General features: G+C 39.6%; 1 protein-coding gene across 8 annotated transcripts in view; it reads left to right on the top strand.

Annotated features, from left to right (window-relative positions):
* The window catches only part of COBLL1 (cordon-bleu WH2 repeat protein like 1), a 120706-nt gene extending 110005 nt beyond the window's left edge, over nt 1-10701 (top strand). For 6 of the 8 annotated variants that reach the window (XM_039352790.1, XM_039352791.1, XM_039352793.1 and 3 more), the window contains 4 exons: nt 1566-1651; nt 2094-3922; nt 4218-4400; nt 8752-10701. In XM_039352790.1, coding sequence (XP_039208724.1) covers nt 1566-1651; nt 2094-3922; nt 4218-4400; nt 8752-8841 — 2188 coding nt within the window. In that variant the 3' untranslated portion in view covers nt 8842-10701. The remainder of the gene's footprint in view (nt 1-1565; nt 1652-2093; nt 3923-4217; nt 4401-8751) is intronic. The other 2 variants (XM_039352789.1, XM_039352794.1) reach the window with 2 other exon arrangements.
* Nucleotides 10702-12971: the final 2270 nt, after the last annotated feature.

Below are 12971 nucleotides of genomic sequence, written 5' to 3'. Positions count from 1 at the left end.
CCAGTGGCCATCTGAGACCCAAACTCATAAAAAGTTCAAAAGATAAAACTTATCTGCAACTCTTGGTAACAAATAGTTATGATCCCCAGTATATACAACGCTTGCTCTAATTTATTTCTAAGATCTCCATAAATTTTAAGATTACATACTTTTTACATTTATATGTTATGTTTCTACGAAGTTAACTAATACAGTTTACATTCTTAAGAACCTAATAGAAATGTACTGAAGTGATACCTGCAGGAGTTGACAGCACAAGGTTTCAGGACTGGGCATTTTTACTTTTCTCACAAGCCATGATGGATAGTCGACTTCAGACTAGCAATCAAGTAAGCAATACGCCAATCAAGAAACTGCCAAAGAGCCATTAGTAAACAGCCCAACCAAAGAATCCTATGACCGTCCCCGCCCACCCAGACAGGCAAGACACCCAAATATAAACAGACAGCAAACCGCACTCCTTACTAGCACTGATGATGTTACCTAGTTAGGGTGATGAAACGTCTGCAAGAAAACAAGCAAGCTCAGAGAGCACCAAGGACCCCACATAGTCACATTTGCCATCTAAAGATTTGGTCAAGGGAGATTCAGGTTTAAGCTTTCCAGAAGTTTGATTCTGTCACCTATGTCCTCAAAATAATTTGTTATCACACTGTGGATGATTACTTAGCCTATCCATACCAGAAGGCTTGGGCTTCAATGAGCACTACTTATTTATGCTTGTTTTACTTAAATTTAAAGCTTAATATATCTATTGCAATTCATATTTTTTCATTTCTTGATTTTCTCTAGCTGTATTTGTCTTTTCAATATCCTTATATATCTGCCAGCTAGAATAACTCCAACCAATAAAAACCTAAGCTATAAAAATATATTAATCTTTAAAGTCCTTTTGTTTTCATTGTTTTCTTTAGTTCTTGATTTTTCTGTCTACATTTTAGCATACAGACCATATTATTATATGATTCATTGTTATTATCATTCAGGTAGTCCTAGGGTTGATTACTTACTTACTTACTTACTTAACCATCTGATTTATTGGCTGCCCATCTTACCATAGGGTAATTAAGGGATTATTGGGACTGCATTGTTAAGTGACATTGTTGGAAAGCCTGGCATCATATGACTGAGTTGCTTAGTGACAGTAATTCCAGCAGACCTATTGTGCTGTCATAAATAAGGATCATATGGGTCACTAAGCAAGGACCTCATGTGACAGTGAGTTTCGATTTCCTGCTGACTTCCCCATTGACTTTACTTGTGGGAACTCAGCAGGAAACATTGGAAATCACAGTCACATAATCATGGCCCGTTGCTACATCATATTTGCAAGCTGGGTGCCAAGCACTGGGATCATGATCACATGACTGCAGGGAGGCTGCAATGGCTAGAATTCCAAGGAACCATTGTAAGTCCTCCTCATTCAGCATTGTTGTAACCTGAGGACTACCTGTATTCTATTCCGCCTTTGGCTCCTTTTCTGTCAAAACGAATTATCTTTTGTTTGTGGGGCTTTCTTCATCTGTCAGTAGTCCTCTCCCTAGTATTTCTGTTTTGTTTTGCAGAGCCCAAGATAGTGAAATATTGAGTGAAGGAGTTAGCATTCCCAATGGTACAGCACATGGTACATTGCAGCCAAACACAAATAATGGTGAGTTTCTCTTAATCAGAATTATTATCTTGTCCTTCATGTAATGCCTTGAAAAATCAGGAAATGATCCTTGCAGTTTTTTTTCTCTGAATTGCTCATGCAAGAAAATTTTCCCTCTAACATTCTGGGAATGCTAATTAAGCTTATTGGCACCGAGGAATTCTTCTGATTCTCTCTGTGGTTGTTCTCAAGCCGTATAAATCAGCAATCATAAAGTCCTGCCTGCAGTTACCATTACTTCATGTTAATAAGCCATTTTGGGTCTGCCCGGCATAGATTGTGAAATCAGCATGACACATGGCAGTTCGGTATAATCAATGGAATTTTATATTAAGGGAATTCTTTTGCTTAGTACCGTTTTAATGAAAAAAGAGTGATGTGTAATTCAGAGAATTTTTCTTCTCTGTGCTAATGTCAAAATTACGTTTCCCTTTTTAAAAAGGTCATAAAGAAGCAACATATCCTCTGCCTTCTAACAAACTCAGTAAGGAAGAAATAGGAAAAAGTAACAAGCCTGAGACAGTGGATGACACCTCTCTAAACGGGGAGATGTCTTTGAATGTGCACGATCAAAAATGTGATCCCATCAATGTAGATGTAATAAAGACTCAGGATGTTGCAATTCAGACCATATCTGAAGATAATTGTGGTCAGACTGCATTAAGTGAAAATGGCAATCATCAGAGTCGCACACTGAGCCCTCACAAAAATTCGACTCATGTACACAAGCCAGTACAGAAAAACCATTCCTCAGGAGCCCTGAATATGATGAGTAAGCCCATAGGACAAGCAGACCAAAGCAGTGTGAATCCTAATGGCACCCATGATAATGCATTGGTAAATGAGAACCAAGTTCTCCCAGAGACAATTGTCAGAAGCCCAATTAGTTCTCCTACAAAAACGTACCCACTTTACAGACAAGATTCAAAGCCTAAGCCTAAGCCTTCCAATGAAATTACCAGAGACTACATACCCAAAGTTGGAATGACTACTTACAAAATAGTACCTCCCAAATTTTTGGAAACCGCAAAGAATCGGGAATTAGATCCTGTGGAACCCCAAGAAGCAACGGTATCTCCCAAGAATGAAAATTCCCAAGAATTTGGTACACAAACAGAGACTGCTAATATCTCAAAAAGACTGTATCAAACGGAACCTGATTTTAAGAATGAATTTACATTATATGAGGTAAAGAGGGATTCACCGCCTAAAACATACCCGGCTGCTGATCATAGCCCAGTTTCCTTCTCCAGTGCCCAAGGCCAGAAAATGGAGGTAGAACATCCCAGGCCTAATCAAGACTACCCAATTCCTCCTTTAATTCTAAATTCAGGAAAGAAAAGTTCTCCACCTGCGGTGCAAGAAAAACCAAAAATTTTGAGTCCCCCAATAAGGCCAAGCAATTTTTATTTACAGATACAGAGGAGGACCACAGATCATTATGTAACTTCTGCAATTGCAAGAAGTGGTTCTCTAAGCAGCCCTATTCAGAGTGAAGCTAAGACCATGGAGGTGGAGAAAAAAGTGGCATCTCCAGATCAACCTGGTCTTCCACTACCTAAACCAATTATTGTTCCTTCTCAATTACCTGAGGAAACTACTGAAAAAGGATGTAATGAAGAAGAGAGAAAAGCCACCACTTCTCTTATTCAGAGTGAAGCTAAGACTATGGAGACGGAGAAAAAAGTGGCATCTCCAGATCAACCTGGCCTTCCACTACCTAAACCAATTACTGTTCCTTCTCGGTTACCTGAGGAAACTACTGAAAATGGATATAATGAAGAAGAGAGAAAAGTCACCACTTTTCCTATTCAGAATGAAGCTAAGACTAGGGAGACGGAAAAAAAAGTGGCATCTCCAGATCAACCTGGCTTTCCACTACCTAAACCAGTTACTGTTCCTTCTCAGTTACCTGAGAAAACTACTGAAAATGGATGTAATGAAGAAGAGAGAAAAGTCACTTCTCCTATAAAAGTATCTCAACCATTGATTTCTCCTTCATCCCAGCCTTCTCCATTACAATTGAAAACTTTGAGGACTTTTATTTTGCCACAACCATATTCTTCTCCTAAACCTTCACCTTTTGCTCTTGCTGTATCATCAGCAGTTAAAAGATCACAGTCCTTCAGTAAAACATGTGCCAATGCAACCAGACCATTAAAAGAACAATCTTCTCTTGACCTTAGCTCATCAGCATCCAACATCGAAGTAAAAGATTATTCATCTATACCGAGTCCAACAACTCAGACACAGCAGATCCTGACAGACAAGGTAAAACTTGTATTTAACATGCATTCATAATGGCATTGCATGTCCCCCACCCCCACTTCTATCTCTGCTTACTGGAATATTTGAGTAAGCTATTTATCCAATGTGTGTTACCTGAATTTTGTGGCAACCTTAAACACCCCCCCCCTACACTAATAATAAATTAATGATTTATTATTCTGGATCCGCTTAATAAACTACAATGCTTCGTAGTTAGAAACCTATAGCTCTTTGAGAATGTGCTCAGAATGATGGTAACACCCTCAGCTAACCTTACTTGGGCAATGTTTTAACCCAGCAGAAGACTAACGATGCAAGCTATGAGCAAAACAGGCAGGCACCCCCTTTATTCAACCATCCAGCTACCGCTATCTGTGAGAGAAGCCTTGCTGCAGCAGTCCAGCACCCTGACCCAGAACAGATCCACCAGAGCTTGCTGGCTGCAATCCGCTCTGGAGAGGCTGCTGCCAAATTGAGGCGGGTGAGTCGCTATCCTCCCTTCTCCCACTCAGCATTAAATCAACAGCAGGGGATTTATAGGGCTTCTTTCAAAGTCTGTGTAGTAATCAGAATGAGCAAATCTTGTGAATGTGTTGTTGTTATTTTTAACGATGCCAATAGGAAATAGATCTGTGTTCATAACGGTTGACCTTGATCTGGTTAACCTCAACCTGGTTAGTATATATCATTACTTTTGTTATAGAAACCGTAATCAACTAACCCATTTTAAAGGACATCAGGTTGCTGTGTACCCTTAGCTTCCCTCTTTCTATTTGCCTGGTCATTTTCTCCTTTCTTCCATCACTTCCTTCAGTTCCCTTGCTCATTTGTACTTTCCAAGTTAAGGTCTTTCATAAACTGGCTTCATACCTGCACTTCCACCTTCCCTAAATCTCTTCAGCCTTCGAATCAGATAGTTAACTTCTTAAAAGTCAAGTCAGTAAAGCAGAAAGGTTGTGGTATCAGTTTCAGGTTTGTAGGCTTCAAGTTTCAAAACCATACTGGATATTTTTCATGTATATACAGCAGAATATTTTGCATATTTTTACAGATATTTTTTGCTGCTCTGCTTCTTAATAGGACAAAATCTATATACAGAGAACTTAGCTCAAGTGAGTAGATCAGGCATGTCAAACTGCCAACCCATGGGCTGGATGCATCACGCCGAAACTGCACCCACCCTATTGCCGGCAATGGGGAAAAAGTTGTGATACGTCGCGAGTTTGACATGCCTGGAGTAGATGAACTCATCTTTCTCAGGCAAGCTTTGTGACTGCACACCTTGCCATTCTAAGATATTTTTTTCAGTGTTCTCTTGTGTTGTTAAAAAAAAAGTCTACCATTGTGGTTTTAATTGTTGTTGCTGCCTGCTTCTCTTGGCTGTAACTATAGCGGACTCTGGAGGAAAAGCATTATCTGAAATCTTACCAGACAGGGATTGGATATAGTATTGAGACATCACTGATTGTGCTTGTGGATGACTTCTGGTGGGACCATTCCTGTTACTGCAGCTTTAGAAAGTAAAAGAGATGACCTTGACAGAACTATACAAGATCTATTACTTAGATCAGGGGTAGGCTGATTCAGGAATTCTGGGAGTTGAAGTCCATGAGCCATAAAAGAGCCGAGGTTGCCTACCCCTGACCTAGACAAAGAGGGCTGAAACACTCTTTTAAGACCTAGAAAGCAAGATACTGTTTGGAAGTGGCACAGGCAAATGCTCCCTGGTTCACTGGGATATAAGATGGAAAGGAAGGATAGCAGGATCAAACTTGCAAGATTCTGCTATTATAGCTTAATAAATCTTAATCTTAATAAAATATAATTCTAGTGGAGTAGATTTTCTGGACTGAATTGCCTAATGTAGCTGAATAGAAGCTTTCAGGATCATTGATCACAGTAGCCTTCTGAGCCCTTCACTCCCGGGGGTTAGAGATGGGAAGTTCTGAATTATAGTGACCCTTCTTTCTCCAGGGTCAGTTCCAGTCAGAGTTGGTAGAGAGTGGGACAGGACAGGACTCCTTGGAACAGCTCATCATCTTCCCGTTTGTATTTAGCATCTATGTTAACACAGATTCAGGTATTATCAGTATGCAGGTGATACCCAGATTTAAATGTTAATCCCAACATGGCAGTGCCATTAAGGTTTAGTTCCAGTTCCAGCATAGCAAGACCGAATGGCTTTGGCTTCAAGTATTTTTCAACTTCTGCTCTCAGTGGGGAACATCTGTGCAATGTGGGGGTGCATAGACTCTAGGTTCTTACTCAACAAACAGTTGGCAGCCATGGCCAGAGATTTCATTTGGTACTCCAATTACAACCTGTATTCTGGACTGGGAGGCCTTAATCACCACCTGTTTGGATTATTGCAGTGCACTCTCCATTTGGCTACCTTGAGGTCTACTCAGAAACTGCATTGGTCCAAAATAGAGGGATGGAGGTAATTATGGTCATATCTCATTTTGTCTGTGTAACATCATTGTTTCATACCCCTACTGTGTTACACCACTATTTTGACCACTATTTAGCTTCCAGTTACAATTCAAAAGGCTGGTTGTCACTTCATGGGGGTGGCCTCTTTTTGTTATTTCTGTCCATCTGATAAGATCTGGAAAGTTTGCTCACTCCCAAGTCCTCGTGGTAAAGCAGTGCCATCTTGCAGGGCGTTCTCCGTAGCCATACGTGAACGGCACTCCTTCCGATGTCTGTATGACCCCAAATCTGTTGTGCTTTTTTGAAGATCGAGGTTTTCCAGCAGATTCTGTGGAAGGGTGGAATGTGAACTGGCTCCTTGCATGTTTTCTGTTCTTATAATGAGCTGTGAAGTTCTGGGTATTTAGTATTTCTATTGTCACTTGTTTTTCTTTGACTGCTGTTGAGGCCCTCTATGGGTTTGCTTAAATAAGTAAATAAATAGTGAAAAATGAAGAGTAATTAAGGCATGCCTCCATTCTTTTTTAAAACTGTGCATTGAAAAGAGAATGGGCTCTAAGGCTAACTAATATGGTCGGGATGGACCTAGTTAGATCCATTCATTTTTAGAAGTTTTTTTTTTCAGATTTTCCTAGTTGTTCTCCATTCAAGAAAGACATCCTCCCCCTTCCCCCCCCCCAAAAAGCGTAGCCTGTTGATGAGACTTTTGCACTATCTTAACAATGTGAGGAAGTGAAACTTAGATGAGAAAACTGCAGTATCAAATTTATTTTTATTCCTCTTGTGAAGATGATGTCAGGCTGTGGCTGCAAAATGTCACTTTAGCTTTTTAAAACAAGGGATGTTTGCATGTGAGAGAATTAAACCCTTAATGTCAGCAGGCTGGCAGGCTCCTTGATTCCCTTGTGTATGGAGAGCAAGGAGAGTAGATGTTGGGCAATTGCTTTACTCTAGTAAGGTAAAAGGTCTATCAGGTGCTCTCACTGTCTGCCAAGTATTTAAGAAATGAGGCAGAAAAACTGTTTCTCCTGTCAGCCAAACATTTTCCTCCTTTTAATAACTTGTTTGGGTGCAGAGCCAAACTCTGTGGCCTTTTGTGCTGCAGTTTTATTTCTGTTGAATTAAGCCCTCATTAATTGCTAATCAAATGGGTCAAAAGAGGGTAAGGCTTGAAGCTATTTATCTCTCCAGAATGTTTCCATCATATGACTAGTCTCCCCCCATTAAGATACTGCTTTATTTAAAACATTTCCTTTTAAAAAGCAAAATGTATACCTCATCCATGTGTCTGTTGACTTCACTCCTCAAAAGTGACAGTTGCATTTTGTTCTATCATTAACATATCTCTTTAATTTCACTCCATGTTTTAACATAACTATTTTGAAGCAGCGTACTGTTCAGAATTGTCATGGCGATACCCAATGCTTTGCTTTCTTCTCAATCTTAAAACCTGTTTTATTCTCCAATTCTGTTTGATCTCGTACTTTCATATTGTAACCTCCTTGTCTCCTATTTTTTAATCTTGGAGATATGCTTCTTCCATCTCATTTTGTCCTACCATTTTGGCTGTTTGGTAAAACAATATCCAGAGACACCCACTGAATATCAAGACTGATTAATAATTGATTAATCTTCTCAACCTTCGCTGACCACATTACATTACTCTCTTTATCAAACCTGTATACATTTCTTTATTGAATGGGGTCGCAGTAAATAATTACCTGTGTTTCCCCAAAAATAAGACCGGGTCTTTTTTTTCTTTTGCCTCCAAAAGAGGCACCAGGTCTTATTTTCAGCGGATGTCTTATTCACCTCCGGCACCGACAGCCCCACCTAGTAGGTCCACTTCTTCTACAGCCGAAGGAGCAGCTTCATTCTGCAGTTGCAGTCCAGCCTGTATTTTGCAGTCAGGCCTTTCCGTAAGGCCTATGCAGCCGAGTACCAAGCTATGGATTCAATCCATAGCTCGGTCCTCAGCTGCAGAGGTCTTACAGAACCAAGCTATTCAATCCATAACTTAGTTCTTGGCGGAAGAGGCCTTACGGAAAGGCCTGTGACTGAGAAATGCAGGCCTGGCTGCAGAAGACGCTGCAGAAGAAGTGGGCCAGCAAGGAGAGGCCTGGCTGCAAGGTAAGTGGGTGTGGGGCACATGGGGCAGATCCACATCCCCACCCTAGCTTGATTTTTAAGTGTGTGTCCTGCCCCAAAATTAGGGCTTATTTTGGAGGTAGGGCTTATATTAGGTCCGCCCCCCCAAATCAAGCTAGGGCTTACTTTTGGGAAAATACGGTAGATGTTGCTCAGGGTTAGCTTTTAAGACAGATGCATGTTGAAATGGCGGATGGATGATATCCAGGCCTAATTTTTTTCTATGATCCTGACAATATTTTCTTTTCCAGGTTGCACCTCCATCAAACACTATTGCCATCAATGGAAGATCCAGTCTCAGTTCTCCAGTGTCCATTGAAACAAGATACGGTAGTCATTAAGACTTTGTACCAAATATTTTGCACTTTAATCACAGCTGCATAGATCTACTGCATAAATCTACTTCACAGTTACCTGCATATTATTGAAGACTTATGTATAGATGCAGGATTGTGTGGGTATATATTGTCAAGAGTGAAGCACAGAAATTTAATGGACGCCTCAAAAGAATTCTTAAAATATATAATTTATGGCTTTTTTTGACTTTTCTCTTTAAAACTAAAAATGCTGCTTCAGAACATATTCCATGGCGCAGAACAGTTGTAGATTTTTTTTGCTGCTGTAATAATCAGATATGCTAATTTCCACTTCATCCATAACAAATGATGTGTAGCAATGTGCTGTATAATGCTAAGATTCATCTTAATGTTTATAACTGCTTAATAATTATGTTCAGAAATATTTGAATTTAAATGTAGTTCTTCTCACCTGTTGCCTTGAATGTTAAATTTGAAATTAATTATTGCACTTAGCTAAATATTATCTAGAAACTCTGATGGGCAGGTTTTCTAGTAAAAAAAGCAATGTAGATGATATACATTTAAAGATATACTTCTAAATCAATTTAATTGCTTATTCTCCTTAAATTAGTAGAACCTAAAGGTGCTTAATTTTGGCTGGATCATGCCTATTTAGGTTGATTGTTACCATGTTTGCTTCTAGTATCAAAGTGAAAAATAATAAAACAGAAATCTCCTGGCACCTACTTGTTAACACTATATGTGAATTTCCTTATTTAAAACATGTTTAGTCTCAATGCTAGAGTGCTTATGTCTGTGATGTGTCACAACAATGCCACCAGTGAGATCAGATCTTTTTTTCAAAAGCAACTGTAAACCCATATCCAAATTATAGAAAATAGCAACCCGTGAATACTTTTGGAGTGCACTCATGTTGCTGATAGATGTCCCCAAAACCTTAGCTAATATGGCCAATGGGGATAGATAGTAACAATTGGGCAGTGTAGGAACATCTGAAAAGTTACAGATGTCCCATCCTGTTCTAGGGTGATACCAAAGAGCAGGTCCATGAGGTCTGAACTGTATATCTCAAAAATAGGCATATAATTCAGCATTCCTATCCTCATTCAGAGTCCTTTATGGATTTGATTCACCAGTACTGAGGTTCAGTAACTTCTACCCACATCTTTTTGTAAATTTAGTAGCTAAGCAGATGTTGGGAAAGGATCTTTGGCAAAGACAGACTGATAGGACATATATTTGGAAATAAATTTGGAATCTATTTAAGATGACATGAAATATTCACAATCCAGCTCTGGGTTGGACTGAAGATTCTGGATATTTGTTTGGCATTGGATATAAATTTTCAAGACATTGAGCTGTGGATCAGGTATAGCTTGAGGGGATCTCAAGCAAAAGTCGCAATGGCCTAGAGCTGCCATAATGTATTTGAAAATAGATAAGCTGTAGTTGAATGCAAACTTTTGTGCAGTTTTTCTTCACTATTCATAAAAGCAAGCTATTTTTATGTTGGTTAATTTTTAAAATATTTTTTGACATTCAGGAAATTCAGCATATGGTTATGGAGGGAAATGCGCTTCACTTTATCTTAAGGAAAGAGGTATTGGTGACAATTTCTCCAGTTCAAATTTGTTTTAGAAATATTGTCAGTCAACTACTTCTACGAGTATATATTTCTAACACTGTAGAATTTAAGCATCAACTATGGAAAAGACATATTATCTTGAGCAGAAAACCAAATCCTCAGTAATAGATGTTTTGCTTTGTCGCTGTCCATCTTTTTCTTCCTGTCTTGACTTACTAATGTTGCATTTCTATGTTGAAAATTTGTTTGTGACCCTAGTTCTGATCAAGCAATAAATTGTAGATATGCATTGCAAATAATGGAATATTTTTACTTTACTTTTAAATAACTCATGGTATTTTCAGATAAAAGCAATGGTATTTAGTTTTATTCTTGAATCATATTGAATTATAATTTTGAAAACCATCAACTTTTGAAATTTTAAAAAAGTTCTAATCAGATCAGTTTTTAACAAAGATTTCCAAACATTTTCAAAATCTTCTATGCAGTGAGTTGCATTGTATTGATCTGAATGGGGCAATGAATGCTGTCAAAAAAATTATGTAATGCAAAATTGGGAAACTGCCATAATTTACCTCTTCACTGATATAGCTGCTTTTTTGCTAATCTGATTACACATCATTCTTTCTGTCCTCATATAGCTAGATTTGTATACAGTAATCATGCCAGAAAATAAAATTATATGACCAGTGCTCTTTATGTATACAGTACATGTAAAATAAGTCTCAGGATTAAGTATAGAATGCTGGAAGATATATATACTAATACTTTTACAAACTATAATATAAAAAACACCCTATCCAGTGATCCAATAGTATGACGCCAGTGTTTTCATCATCATCTGTCACGGTGTCTGAGCAACTACAGAATGAAAGCAATTTGGGATTACTTTTACCTAATCTGTTGAAAATACAAATCTAAAACAATAGAGGAGAAATAATCCAATTCTATAGTTAAAGCATGTAAATACATCACCAAATGGATGCAGATTCTATCCATCCATCCACTATATAATCCACACTAACCCCTGCCTTCATCTAGCTTATCTACTTATTTTTCCAAGAACAAAAGAAGCAACAAAGGAATAAAATTAGAAAGCTTTAGAATATGAACATAGAGTTTAAATAACAGGTAATCCCCGAGTTATGAGCATTCACTTAACGCTTGCTTGAAGTTACATGATAAGCACCCCCTAGTGCTTATGAGCAAGTCCCAAAATCATGAATATCGCAGCACCATGGCAGACGTTCACATTTACAAGTGATGGCAGTGGCACTGCAACATTCACCCTGGTTATTCCCTCTCTCCCCACCCCCATCCGGGGTCTCCCTAGGAATCAGGCCTTCAATAATCACCTTGCAAAGATTGAGATCCTTTGCTTTCTTGGCTGCTCCAGGCCTTCATGCATTTGCAGAGAACGGAGGCCTAAAGTAACGCAAGATCACGTGAGATCAGTGGGGCGAGATCTCACGCTTCTGATCTCGTGTGAACTCATGGTACTTTAGGCCTCTGCAACAGAGAATGGAACCGAAGCCAGGGAATGCTTCCGTGGCCTTCTGGCGGCCTGATCCAGGCGCTGGACACCTCCAGGCTGCTTCCGCCCGGATCTGAGGCTAAGGGACGCTTCTGCGGCCCTTCGGCAGCCTGATCCAGGTTGGTGCCACCCAGAAACGGGCTGCCAAAGGGCTACAGAAATGTCTCCTGGCCTCAGATCTGTGTGGCACTGGCCTGGAGGAGGCATCCGGCAGGGTCAGGCCGCCAGAATGCTGCAGAAGTGTACCCTGGCCTCAGATCCAGGCGGCGGCAGCCTGGAGAAGTTATCCGGCGCCCAGATCTGGCTGTCAGAGGGCCACAGAAGTGTCCCCTGGCCTCAGATCTGGGTAGCAGCAGGAACCGCGGCGGAGAGGAGACAGATCTTTTCAAGATGAGTCTGGTGCAGTAGGAAGGAAGGGGGAAGAATGAGGTTTTTAGTGGGTCGGGAAGGCCTTGGGGGGGGGCTGTTCCATCACTAGACCTTCCATGCCCTTCCCCACCCTGAGATACCTCATGATCACTTAATGAGCCGTGTGCATCTTAACGAGCAAGGGAGTGATCTCGTTCGGGGTACAAGATTCACTCCCACGAGTTTTCGAGTTATGAGTGGAATGGGCAGGCTCCATTCTGCTCGTAACTCAAGGACTACCTGTATTTAAATTGGATGGCATGAAAACACAGCCAAACAGTTCAGAATAAGAAACATATAAAAGAATGAAAATCAATCATCTACAGAATTTTAAAATGTCTTGTTATTTTAAGGGCTTTCATTATCATGGAAATGCCAAGCAATTTGCTTGTAGAATCACCTCTCTGGAAAGCAAATTTTACAATTAGATGAAAGTTACTAGAAAACATGGGCTTTAAAATTTCATAATTGTAGAAATTAGAGATAATGAAAAATAATCAATAGATCCTATTTCTTTTGCTCCCTGGAGAGAATTGTCAAAGAACACTGAACACTGGCAAAGCCTTTCTCCAAAGCCCTGACTATATAGATCTCTGATAAAAACCACTGTGATTTTAAACATAA

The sequence above is a fragment of the Crotalus tigris genome, unplaced genomic scaffold (genome assembly GCF_016545835.1).
Source record: "Crotalus tigris isolate CLP2741 ecotype Arizona unplaced genomic scaffold, ASM1654583v1 scf7180000018477.2129921, whole genome shotgun sequence".
Classification (NCBI taxonomy): Eukaryota; Metazoa; Chordata; class Lepidosauria; order Squamata; family Viperidae; genus Crotalus; species Crotalus tigris.
The sequence above is the reverse complement of the archived record's forward strand: the minus strand, read 5'-3'. Positions and strand labels throughout refer to the sequence as shown.